We start from the raw sequence: 13105 nt of genomic DNA on the forward strand, positions 1-13105 counted from the left end.
ATGGAACATAACAAGTAATAGAAAAGACACCGTGTAATTCTTCATTTGTCCAGGACTGGTCCAATGTACAAAAGGTTTCAGAGGTAGTTTTCTGGACCACTGTTTTTGCCATAGACTCTACAAAGAAAGGGACTAAATAAAGTTCACGGAGAATAGCAGTAATAGGCCGTTTTTACAATGTCCGGAAGTGCACTACTGTAGGTTTGTGGAACTTCTAGTTACCGTATTTTCCACACTATTAGGCGCTCTGGATTATAAGACGCTCTGTCATTAAATGGTCTATTTTTTTTACTTTTTTCACAAATAAACCGCACCGGACTTTAAAGGAAACACAACAGTTGGATGGGTCAGTGGAACTTTGTTTGTTGCGTTCACGGTGACTCTGGGCTTTGTTCAGTTGTGGTGTGTAGGGAGGGTGCTGTCTGGGACCAACGGATTGTCGGCGTGTTCGCAGTAACTCAGTTGCACTCGCTTTTTCGGTTCGTTCCTCCGTTCCGTTCCTCGTCAGCGTGGAGTGATGAGTGTGTCTGTGGGTGTTTTTCGCTGTTCGGTCGTTGTCTGCTCCGTGTGTGTTTGTGTGTTCTGCGGATGGTGTGGCTTTGTAGTTTACTGAAGTCGTGCTGGGACACCCGAGTGGATTCGTGTATAAGGGCGCTCTGGATTGTGGGGTGCAGTCATTTTTTGATGGGGTTGGAGGCTATGGTGCGGAAAATACAGTAATGCTTTTCTGTGGCAAAATGTCTTTGAAAATATCTGGCATATTATCCAGCAGCTTCTGCCCCATCACTAAAGCTTCAACCAACAAGGCCCACAAAGGATAAATATGAAGAATGTATCCACAACTATCAAGGTAAGAAAGATGAAAACTTAAAGGCGAACAACAACGACTAAGATTATTGAACTACTGAGCAAAACTAACGTTATGGTCAGATGTCATGACATATAATAAAAGTGGTCCAAAGCAAGAAAAAATTTCTGATGAAGGCTTTTTTGTTGAAATGTTATGTAATGATTAAAATAAAGCTTTGGGACATCAGCCATCTGAGTGTCCTATGCATTTTTCCACATTTATTTTACTCTTCCTTACATTTGCACTTCTACAATAACCTTGGTGTATGTTTCCTGTGTCATTTGATGTTACAGATATCTATATTCAAACTGCACAAATCTATCTATGCTAATATCAACATCATGAAATCGATTTTTATTTTTAATTGTTGAATCAGTCTGAGTTACCAAGTTACTTATGTTTTATTCATAACCATCACCTTAGTTTTGCTCAGTAGTTCACTAATGCGTCGTCGTTGTTCACCTTTATGTTTTCGTCTTTCTTACCTTGATAGTTGTGAATAAACTCTTCATGTTTACTTGGATGAAGATTTGGTGATGGGGCAGATTTATGAAGCTGGTGGAAAATATGCCAGACATTTCCACAGATAGTTTGCCATAGAAAACCAATAACCGAAAGTTCCGCAAACCTACAGCGGGGCACTTTTGGTTGTTGTGAAAAAGCTCGATGGTGTGGAGTTTGGAGAGTTCCATATTTGGAATGCTGACCACGAGTGGCTGCTTCACAACGCTGTCAATCAGACCTGTTGCTAACACTAGGAGAGAGCAACTTCTGCAAATCGAGGAGTCTGATTTGTCTGCTATTAATACTCATATCTTGATTTACGGACAATTCGTGAGCTGATTGCTGCTGTTAAACAAGTCATTTTCAAATAACATTACAGTCACAAGCTATCGTTTCAGTTTTTCAGTTACTCAGGCTATGTTTATATGGTGACGGTCTGAACAGAAGACGCAAAAGTGGCGTCGCATCTTCACTTTTTATTCCGCATTTAGACGAGCTTTTTCGGGATGAAATCTGCGTACATACGGTGAGGCAAAAGTGTGTTGGAATTCAATTGGGTATGCATGCCAGGGCGGTTAGGTGGTGACGTATTTGACGTAAACATGTACACGACTTAAGCAGATCTGACCAGAGTTTTGCGTCTTGGGCAGTGTAAACGGAAGCGCTACGGTGGACGGCGTGATTCAACTTTTCCACTCTGGAGGGTGGTTTCAGATGTTTGTGTTTTTAAGCCCCAAAAATGCCGTCACCTTCTAAACAAAAGGCACTTCCAATGAAATATTTTGTTGTTTTTACAGACCCAGAATCACACCTTTTTGTTGAAAATCAAACACCTAAATAAGACCATGAACGTCGTCTCTGCAAAGTATCAACAAGAACATACTGAAATATAATGAGGTTAGCTGTAAACAAGGAGAAACTCTGAAATCTTTCTTCCAACAAGTGATAGGTTATGATTTTGGCAAGAAACTAGTCAGTCACAATCACAAAATCAGTTTAAATATAAATATTAAAGATTTTGAATAGAATCTGCTTTGGATAAATATCAGATATTTGAAAGGCAAACCCGACAGTGCTTTAGAGTGTTGAATTTATCTACAATATTCTCACCAAACTGTATCCTCGCTTGACTTTCGTTGCACTGCTAATGGCCATTATTATTTTTACACGTCTCTTCCTGTATCACGTCTAAAATAAGCAGCCGGCACTTTCCTTTGTGAAATCACTCCCACTGGGCCTAAAATAGCTCATAAACCTGAAACATCTGTTGTGGCGGTGGCGTGGCCCGCAGATGGAGCAGGTGAAGGCGGCGGTGATCTCTCAAAGACTCTGGAAATGTCAGACGTGTACCTGGCTCCCCGTTTGAGGCCTTTCCTTTAGGGCCTGCTGCTTTTTACGTCCCCATCTGCTCGCTCTAGAGTTTAAAGGCCCTGTACCCAGTGTTGGGAAGGTTACTTTTAAAATGTAATCCCCTACAGATTACAGATTACATACCCCAAAATGTAGTTTGTAACGTAATCCATTAAATTACTTAAAGTGAGTAACGTAATCTGATTACTTTGGATTACTTGATATTGTCATGTTTTTTTAAACGACATGAATGTAGCAACCACATCCTGAAAATTCTTGTTTGTTGTCTTCAAATTGTCTGAGCCCAAGTCTCCATGAATAAGCAACTGTTGCTGTAGAGAAACAAAGACCACGACATCTTAATATAAGAGGTTTTGTCTGTTAAAAGACAGTAACAAGATCAGCCTTTCCTTAACCAGATTAAAACATATTATTGATAGAGAAATTATTTTTTATATGAGATCACCTTAAATTATGTCAACCTACTGTTAGGTGTCATGTTGTTTAGACCTGGTTTAGTCCTGGTTTAGTCCTGATTTTTAGACCTGGTTTACTCCTGATTTTAGACCTGTTTAGACCAGGTCTTTAGTTCTGGTTTAGTCGTGGTTTTGTCCTAGTTTAAACCTGGTTCAGTCCTGCTTTAGTCCTAGTTTAGTCCTGGGTTAGTTCTGGTTTTAGTCCTGGGTTAGTCCTGGTTTTAGTCCTGGGTTAGTCCTGGTTTTAGTCCTGGGTTAGTCCTGGTTTAGTCCTGGTGTTAGTTCTGGTTTTAGTCCTGGGTTAGTCCTGGTTTTAGTCCTGGGTTAGTCCTGGTTTAGTCCTGGTGTTAGTTCTGGTTTTAGACCTGGGTTAGTCCTGGTTTAGTCCTGGTGTTAGTTCTGGTTTTAGACCTGGGTTAGTCCTGGTTTAGTCCTGGTGTTAGTTCTGGTTTTAGACCTGGGTTAGTCCTGGTTTAGTCCTGGTGTTAGTTCTGGTTTAGAGGTGCACAGGAGGAAGCGCGGTTTACGCGAGAAAACACGTTCCACATGCGGCGCACGAGACGTCCGCGCTGTAACTACGGAAGGAGACGTGGTCTGCGGGTTGTCAGGTTACTCTCATTGAAACAGTAACTGTAACTGAATACAGTTACTCATAATTTGTACTCTGATTACGTAACGGCGGTACATGTAATCTGTTACTCCCCAACACTGCCTGTACCCCATTTTGTCCCATGAATTTGAGCAGAGCTAACTGGGGGCTCTACTCTGTTTGAAGCTCTATTACTCAAGTTACTTTAATCTGATCTCCTGACAGTTTAAAGTGCAATATGTAACTTTTTGGTTGGGGGTCTGTCACCGACTTGATGTGAAACAACTTTATCTTACATTTATTCAATCACAAGTGGTTTTATAGCTCAAAAATACCAAATAATCTGACCTGTAACTTGGTCTGGTTTGGTCTCCATGAAGATATAAAGGTTTAATGCCATATTTTGAAACATTCCAGATAACGCAATTGCATCTCCATGGAGAAAAACAGTTGACGAACCCTCCACCAGAAGCTACACAATGCACCTTTACGTTACTCTTACTTCAGTTTTTACATGTTTATGCTTCTTTGAGTCAGAGTCCTGCACGGGTCAATTTTTGGAGACCCGCGCAGTACAATCAAAGTTGAATCCTCTCACACCTGGACCCGTTAACATTCTACCCGTTACCCACCTGTGATAAAGCAGGGTCAGCCCATTTGTCCGACAGCCCACCAGTCCAGGACTAAACCTACGCCGTGTCATTAGCGGATTATAAATGTATACACGCCGCAAACTGCAGAGCCGATCATCAGGACTACACCAGGACTATACCAGGACTAAACCAGGTTTAAACCAGGTCTAAACCAGGACTTAAACCAGGACTTAACAAGGACTTAACCAGGTCTAAACCAGGTCCAAATGAGGTCTAAACAAGGACTAAACGAGGACTAAACAAGGACTAAAGGAGGACTAAACCAGAACTAAACCAGGACTAAACCAGGTCTAAACCAGGTCTAAACGAGGACTAAACCAGGTCTAAACGAGGAATAAATGAGGACTAAATGAGGACTAAACGAGAACTAAACGATGACTAAACAAGCACTAAACCAGGTCTAAACCAGGACTAAACCAGGAGCGCAGCCGCCGAGCCGATCACCTCTGCTGATGGTTTTATGTAATAAAAACACTAAAGTCTCTCTCAGCCTGGTCCATCGTTCTGGAAAAAGACCAGGAAATGTCACTTGTTTCCAGGGCAACAGACGTCTTGGAAACACTTCACGTATTTTTCCCCCGTTTGTTGTTCAGATGATTCCCGCCCGTAAAATTCCAGAATGTTAAAACCCGCCTGTTTCAGTAACTATCTGTGGGTACCCGACCCAGTGCAGGACTCTGACTTGAGTAATTTCTTAGACAACTACTTTTACCTTCTAATTGAATAATATTATTTTTAAGTAATGTTATTCCAACTCCAAACATCCTTCACTGGTATCAAATGTGTTGTTTAAATCGTGTATTTTTTCTTGAGCTTTCCAGTTACATTAGCTTCAAATTATAAATCATATGTAGCGTCATGACAGTTCAGTTTAGTTTTGACATTTTTACGCTTATTTTTCTTTGACTACTTCTTCTAGGTCCGTGTACCATTCGTTCTTTTGAATTTCAATTAAAAAGGAAAAAAAATAAATGTTGCTGCTAGATGAACTTACCTGAACTTACCTGAAAAATCATTGCCATTTTTCAGTGATACATTTACTTTCACATCTTAGAAAGTAATTGTTGAACACTATGACGACAAATGGGAAGCAGCGATAAACTTTCCTTTGTTCAGACACCAAAGAACTAGAATAAAAGTTATTTTTTATTATAGATCCACGGTTGACACTGAATTCACCCACGGCGCACTAAGCAGCAGAACTTCTCGGGCAAATAAACCAGAGAGAATAAAATATCAAAATTGAAACAGGCACCGAGACTGTTTTTTGATTGGTGTTATCTGAAATAAACTTTAAATTAAGTATTGGAAATAGAGGTCGAAATCTGTTTTTTGTTTGACACTAGAACAAAATAATGAAATAACAAACTGTTTTCACATTTTATTGTTTTTCTTTCTTAATTGAAATCCTAAAGAACAAATAGTATATGGACCCTTCTACTTGAGTAATATTATTTTGCGGTACTTACGTCAATTTCTTTTCGATTACTACTTCATCCACCTTTGGTAACTGTCCCTCAATATCACATGTAACCACATTGAACCCCTGTCCCTGTCTCTGTTTGTCCAGTAACGGCGTCGTCCTTGTGAGCGGAGATAAGTACAGTGTGAACGAGGACGGTTCCGAGCTGCTCATACGAGACGTGAAGAAGGTGGACGAGGGGGAGTACACGTGTGTGGCCCGCAACAAGGCCGGAGAGACCGCCCAGGAAGTCAGCCTCAAAGTGTTCGGTAAGAGAAAGTTTCCAGTATCTCCTCTGTGTTTTATGCAGGATTAAAGATCCTATATTACACAAAATTGACTCTTGTGAGCTTAGATTGTGTTATAATGTTGTTACCTCCTCACAAACAGACCCGGAGTTGTTTTTAGTTTCATTCACACGTGTTTGAGTAATCCTTTTTTATGAGTCTGTTGTTTGCTGCTGTTTCACTTTCTGCTGAAACAATAGATTTCATGTGAACAGATCCTTTTACCTTTTGTTCAGTAGTGATTGGAAATTCAAGGCCTGATCCAAATTGATCCAAATGATTCTAGTGAAGGTGTATGGAGTGTAAAAACACAGTGGAGCACTTCCTGTATCACCACCAGTGTTGTGGAAGTTACTTTTAAACAGTAGTCTTTGTTCGTTACTGATTTAAAAAGTAATCCCTACTTTACTTAGGCTGTGTCCAGACTGCAGCCTGAAGTGACCCAAATCTGATTTTTTCACCTCTATGTTCCTGTATCTGATCTTTTAATCACAGTCTGAACGACACAGATCCGATTTTTTCAAATGTGACCCAGGACACTTGGATATGTGATCCTGAAACCGATACATATCTGATCTTTTGACATGCGACTTCAGTGTGACTTCAGCCAAAGCTCATTAATCCGTCCTACACGTTATCAACAAGCCACAAATGTCACTATTCTGCACTGAAGTCGGCGAAAATTGTTAATGAACTCCGTGTCACTGAAGTGAAGCACATCACCACTCACCACTCTTGGCGACGTCTCCACATCCACACGTTCCTTTTAACGGACGTCGCGTCGCTGCTGCCCCCACACAAACACCACGACCAAGAACCTCGTCCTTCTCCTTCTCAATCTCCTCCTTAAAACAACAAGTAAGTTGAATGTTCTGACTCCGGGTACGAAGAGGAAACTTAAAAATCTCCAGGTGCTCAATGCTGCGTCCATGTTTGGACAACTTCCGTAAACACAGAGCACACACTCACTGCGGTAGCGGTTGACGTCATCATGTCTCCAGTGTCACATGTGGGGACACTTTCGGGTTGTAATGTTCAACTGTTTAGCTGGCACTATGAGGTCACAATACAAGTCACATTTAATTGGAAATGTGAACGACCTCGCAAAACATCGGATTTCACCAAAAAAATTGAATTGAGCGTTAAGCCTGGACAGCTGAACGTTAGCAAAGCCCTGAATTACTAGCCTGAAAAACTTTTGAGCTAGCGTTAAGTTACCTAGTCTGTTAGTTGTAACTTACTTTTACTTAAACCCGTCCAGGCTGGAAATACCACCAGGCTGGTTTGGCACCACCTTAGCCCGTTAGTGCCTCCGTTCAATTTCATTTCTCTCCCGCGACTTGGTCAGGAATCAAAATACACTTGACAGTTTGCAAAAGCCCCGGAATTTGTACATCAGACTCAAGTGTCTGTCTGAGTCCCTTTTGTGGAACAGCACAAGAGTAAACAAAGTGGTCGAGATGGATGTAGACGAAGAAAAACATTCTGTGTTGGCGAGGATTTAAAGCTGGAACAAAGAGAATGTTTGGTGAATTTTATGAAGGGGAAAGACGTTATTGCCCTTCTTCCAAGGGATTTGGCACATTACATACGTCAAGACCAAATATCAGAGATTGGTTAAATAAAAAAGTACCTGCCTACTGTCGTGCGAATGAATCTTAATGCTGCGAGGTCAGACAGTTCCCACAAAGTGAAACCAGCTGATGAATCAGTCTAGTGGTAAACTCCATCGAAGGCTAAATACTGGCACGAGACCGATAGTCGACAAGTACCGTAAGGGAAAGATGAAAAGATGGACGCTTTGCATACAGTTTGTTCTCTGCACTTCATATCTCCTGCTCTGTGCGGTTTGTGCGTTTGCTCAGTGCAAAAAACCTGACACTACAGTGCAAATACTCCCTGCGCATGAGAGTGTCACTGCCAACTACTGCAGTGGATGTGACATTACACTTTATTCTCGTACACCCAACACCACATGGCTACCACATGACATCACAAGGGGGAACAGAGTGTCTTCTGTTTGAGGGAAGGGTTTGTGTGTTAAACATGTGTGACTGAAACAAAACACAACTCCAGGTTTGTTTGTGACGAGGAAACAACATTATAAACAAATAACACACACTACAAGCCAAAGTTTGAACACACTTTTTCATTTATGTTTCTTCTTTATCTCCATGATGATTTACATATAACTAAATAAACTCTAAATAATTCCAAACTTGCTCTAGATTTTAAATTTTGAAAAGAGAAGGCCAAAGGTTTGCAGTGTCGACTTCGAGGAATTTGAATCTAAAATCCAATCAAAATGGGACCTTTATCATTTTTTTTTTTTTTTAAGTATGTGTGTATATATGTTTATTATGACAGTATTGTTTCATTTTCTATTTTATCATCCCTAATAATCCGCACTTACATACATTTCCGTTGCCTCCCGTGTGTTTCTATAGCCCTCGTGTGCAGTGGCCTTTTCTTTGGTAATTTCATGACATTTTCGGAGCGGTCCTCTGTGAGAACTCCACACTCCGCTGTGTGAGGCAACCGACCGTTTAGAAGAAAGTGTCCCCCATTGAAAAGTAATTAAGTCGGCCCTTAGGAAGTGCCCTGTTATTAACGCTACGCCTTTTATCAGCTCTGCGCTAATAGCATTGTGTGAAATTGTTTACAGTGCTTTGTTGTTATCGAAAAGGCTCGACGCAGAAAGCCAACGCTGACCCCCAAACAAATCCTTCTTCTTTCTGTAAACAGCTATTGGCAGAACACGTGTAAATAATGCGAAAGAGCGCAGTCTCGCCACGTAATGATAATGACGCTAGACAATGCTACCAACCTCTCTGTGATGTCTCGGACAATAAAACGGACAGTACATGGCGGACATGTTTTTTAGGGTTTGCCAATTAGTCCAAAAGCTCAGTAGTCCAGGACTAAACCAAGACTAAGCCTACGTCGTGTCAGTAACTTATGATGCCACAAACTGTACAGCCAATTGCCAGGACTGAACCAGGACTGAAACCAGACTGAACCAGGACTGAACCAGGACTGAACCAGGACTAAACTTAGGAACAAAAAAAATCTACTGTGCAATTAGCGGATAAAAAATAATATGCACACTACAAAGAAACCGAGCAGAGCCCACCAGGATAACCAGGACTAAACACACAGCACTGGACCAGGAATCTAAAAACCAGGTCTTGAACCAGGTCTGAACCAGGTCTGAAACCAGGTCTGAACCACACTACCACGAGGACTACCCAGGAAACTGAACCAGGACTGAACCAGGACAAAGGACCAGGGACTAAACCACCGACAACTACCAGGATGCACCAAGGACTGGGACAAGGACCAGACTGGACCAGGACTAAAACCAGGACTACACAGGTTAGCCGAGCTAACAAGGACTGGACTACCAGGGACTGAAGGACCAGGACTGGAGCCAGGACTATAACTAAACCGAGGAACTACACCAGGACTGGACACAGGAGGCTACTGGACTGGACCAAGACTACAACCAGGACTACAGAAAAGGACTAAAACCAGGACTGGACAGGACTAAACCAGGACTACCCAAGGACTAACCAGGACTACAACCACTGACCTACTCTAGGATTAAAGCAGATTACACGCTGCAAACTGCAGAGCCAATCACCAAGGACACACCAGGACTGAACCGGAGGACTTGAACCAGAGCTAAAAGGACTGAACCAGGACTAAACCAGGACTAAAACCAGGGGACTAAAGCTGAAAAAAAAACCAGAGATGACCACCTCAAGCAGGAACCAGTACCAAACGACAGCTCTGACCAGGACCACAGGACTACACCACAGATGACCACAAACTGACAAACCAGGACACCAAACTACAACCAGGAACTGAAACCAAGGAGACCACCAAAGACCAGGTCTAGGGACTGACCAAGACTGAACCAAGGACTACACCCTGAGAATGAACCAGGACCAGACTAGAACACAGACTGACCCAGAGACTGGATAACAGACCAGGACTAGACCAGAACTGGACTAAACCAGGACAACTCATAGGACCAGGACAGATGACCGGCGCTACTAGCCGCCGAGCGCATTCAGCCTCCGCTCCAGGTGATGGTTTTATTTAATAAATACACTAAAGTCTCTCTCAGCCTGATCTGCCATCATTCCTGGAAAAGACTGAGAAATGACACTTGTTTCCACGGACACACGTCAAGTATTTTTCTCCTGTTCATTCATTTGATTCGCCTGGACCACCTGGATAATTCCCCGTTAAAACCTGCCCATTTCAGCAACTATTTGTCGGTACCCGACCCGGTGCAGGTAAGGGTTTTGCACCTTCTTGTTTCTGTTCCGCAGTATGACATTAAACAGCTCTACCTTACATTTGGTCAATTTCAGGTGGTCTTTCTGCCCCAAAATATCAGACCAAGAGTTTGTTTTCATACCTGACAGAAAAAAAGAACCTAATAACATAAACTATCGGAAGTCCAAATGAACCTCACTGGACTTTTAGGGATTGTTCGTTTTCCATGATGATCAATACTTTTCTGTATTTTCAGTCAGTATGAGTATCGATATAATGGTATTGATCTTATCTGAACTAGAAGAAGTAAAAAAGGTAAAGGGCGTCTGTGCCAGTGGCGACTCTACCCTCCACAAATTCCATTAGACCAGAGCTACTCGGCTTCATTGTTTTGAGGGACCAGAACAAATCTGCACTGCAAAATGAAACACAACTTTGGGTCACACAAAATAATTCGATCTGTTTCAACTGATTTTTCTTCAAAATTAAAATTCTAAAGGCTTTGCCCACATTGCTCTGACAAACTGCAAAACCAGGACTAAAACAGGACTAAACCAGGACTTAACCAGGACTAAAACCAGGGCTTAACCAGGACTAAACCAGGATTAAACCAGGACTAAACCAAGACTATATCATACCTAAACCAGGACTAAACTAGACTAAACTAGGGCTTAACCAGGACTAAACCAGGACTAAACCAGGTCTAAACCAGAACTAAATTAAGACTAAACCAGGACTAAACCAAGACTAAACCAGGACTAAACCAGGACTAAACCAAGACTAAACCAGGACTAAACCAAGGACTAAACCAGGACTAAACCAAGACTAAACCTGGATTAAACCAGGACTAAACCACAACTAAACCAGAACTAAACCAGGGCTACACTAGGTCTAAAGCAGAACCAAACCAGGACTAAACCAGGACTGGACCAGAACTAAACCAAGACTAAACCAGGACTAAACCAAAACTAAACTAGGACTACATCAGGGCTAAACCAGGGCTAAGGCAAGACAAAACCAAGATTAAACCAGGGCTAAACCAGGACTAAACCGATACTAAACCAGGACTAAATCAAGACTAAATCAGAGCTACACCAGGACTAAACCAAGACTAAACCAGGACTAAATCAAGACTAAACCAGGTCCAAACCAGGACTAAACCAGGACTAAACGAGGGCTAAACCCAGACTAAACCAAATCTAAACCAGGACTAAACCAAGACTAAACCAACACTAAACCAGGACTAAATCAAGACTAAATCAGAGCTACACCAGGACTAAACCAAGACTAAACTAGGACTAAACCAGGGCTAAACCAGAACTTAACCAAGACTAAACCAGGACTGAAACCAGGACTAAATCAAGACTAAACCCAGGGTGAATTAGAACTAAACCAAGACTAAACCAGGACTAAACCAGGACTAAACCAAGACTAAACCAGGACTAAACCAGAGCTACACCAGGGCTAAACCAGATTTTTGTGAGCTTTAAACCATGCTAGAATGTTGTTACCTTTATTTTATGTCATTTTATTTTTAGATTTATAAGATGGACATCAGGTTGAATAGCGCTGCGTTGAGAAATTCATACAGTGCCGTGTGTTGCCATGGACAGAATGACCAGGCTGTGCTATTCATTAAAAAGGCCAAATGAAATAAATAAGTAAATCAAGTCCCTGCTCTCCAGAAAGCACTCTCCATCTTTTTCCCATTCCATCTGAGGTCTGGCCCTGTCCTGTAAAACCTCTTAGGAGCTCAAATACGTGCCAACTTTTCAATTACCCTCCAAAAGAACTCTGGGTCAATAAAATCAGACTTAATTTCTTTACTCAGAATGAGTCTTTTTGAGTCAGGGCGAGAGAGGAGGACTTTCACACAGTGTCACCCTCTTCAAATAGCGTCGCTGCAGCTGAAGTGAAGAGAAATGCGACAAACAAAGTCGTGGAAAGACAAAACAATACTGTATACAATGGTCCCTCGTTTTTTCACGGGGGTTACGTTCTAAAAATAACCCGCGATAGTAGTCAACTTTATATTTTACAATTATTCTATCTGTTTTAAGTCTGTAAAACCCCTCACCACACACTTTATACACTTTTCTCACACAGGACACTTACCACCCTTTTTGCATCCTTCTGCTGTCATCCTTTTGTTATTTTCCTCCTTCTTTATGTAACGAACCGAAGATTAATTTATTCCGTAATGGAGCCCAACAGTGCAGAGTCCTGCACAGGTCCATTTTTGGAGACCTGCACCCGCAGAGTAGGCTACAGGACCGCACCCACCCGTTAACCCGAGATTATATCAAACTTTTGCACTGCCTACACCACAGACTGAACCAAGACTGAACTAGGACTAACCCAGGACTAACCTAGGACTGATTCCAGGACTGAAGAGAAGGACTAAACCAGGACTGAACTAGGAATAAAACATGACTAAAATAGGAGTAAATCAGGTCTAAACCAGGACTAAACCAGAACTGAACCAGGACTCTTTGTCGGGACGGGCTCGGGGGTGACCGCAGGAGAAAAGATCGTCGTTCCAGTGTAGAGATCTACCCAGCACTACCCGCCCGCATATCCGCCCGTAAAATTCCAGAACGTTAAAACGCGCCTGTTTCAGCAACTATTTACCCGTGGGTACCCGACC

At 42.0% G+C, this 13105-nt stretch overlaps 1 protein-coding gene across 1 annotated transcript in view; it reads left to right on the forward strand.

The window, feature by feature from the left end:
- Positions 1 to 13105, forward strand: part of ncam1a (neural cell adhesion molecule 1a) — a 246768-nt gene that overhangs the window by 26551 nt on the left and 207112 nt on the right. Inside the window, exon 7 of the mRNA XM_055148709.1 lies at positions 5993 to 6153. Coding sequence (XP_055004684.1) covers positions 5993 to 6153 — 161 coding nt within the window. The remainder of the gene's footprint in view (positions 1 to 5992; positions 6154 to 13105) is intronic.

This window comes from Boleophthalmus pectinirostris, unplaced genomic scaffold (assembly GCF_026225935.1).
Source record: "Boleophthalmus pectinirostris isolate CB_2022bp ecotype Guang Dong unplaced genomic scaffold, ASM2622593v1 HiC_scaffold_12, whole genome shotgun sequence".
NCBI lineage: Eukaryota > Metazoa > Chordata > Actinopteri > Gobiiformes > Gobiidae > Boleophthalmus > Boleophthalmus pectinirostris.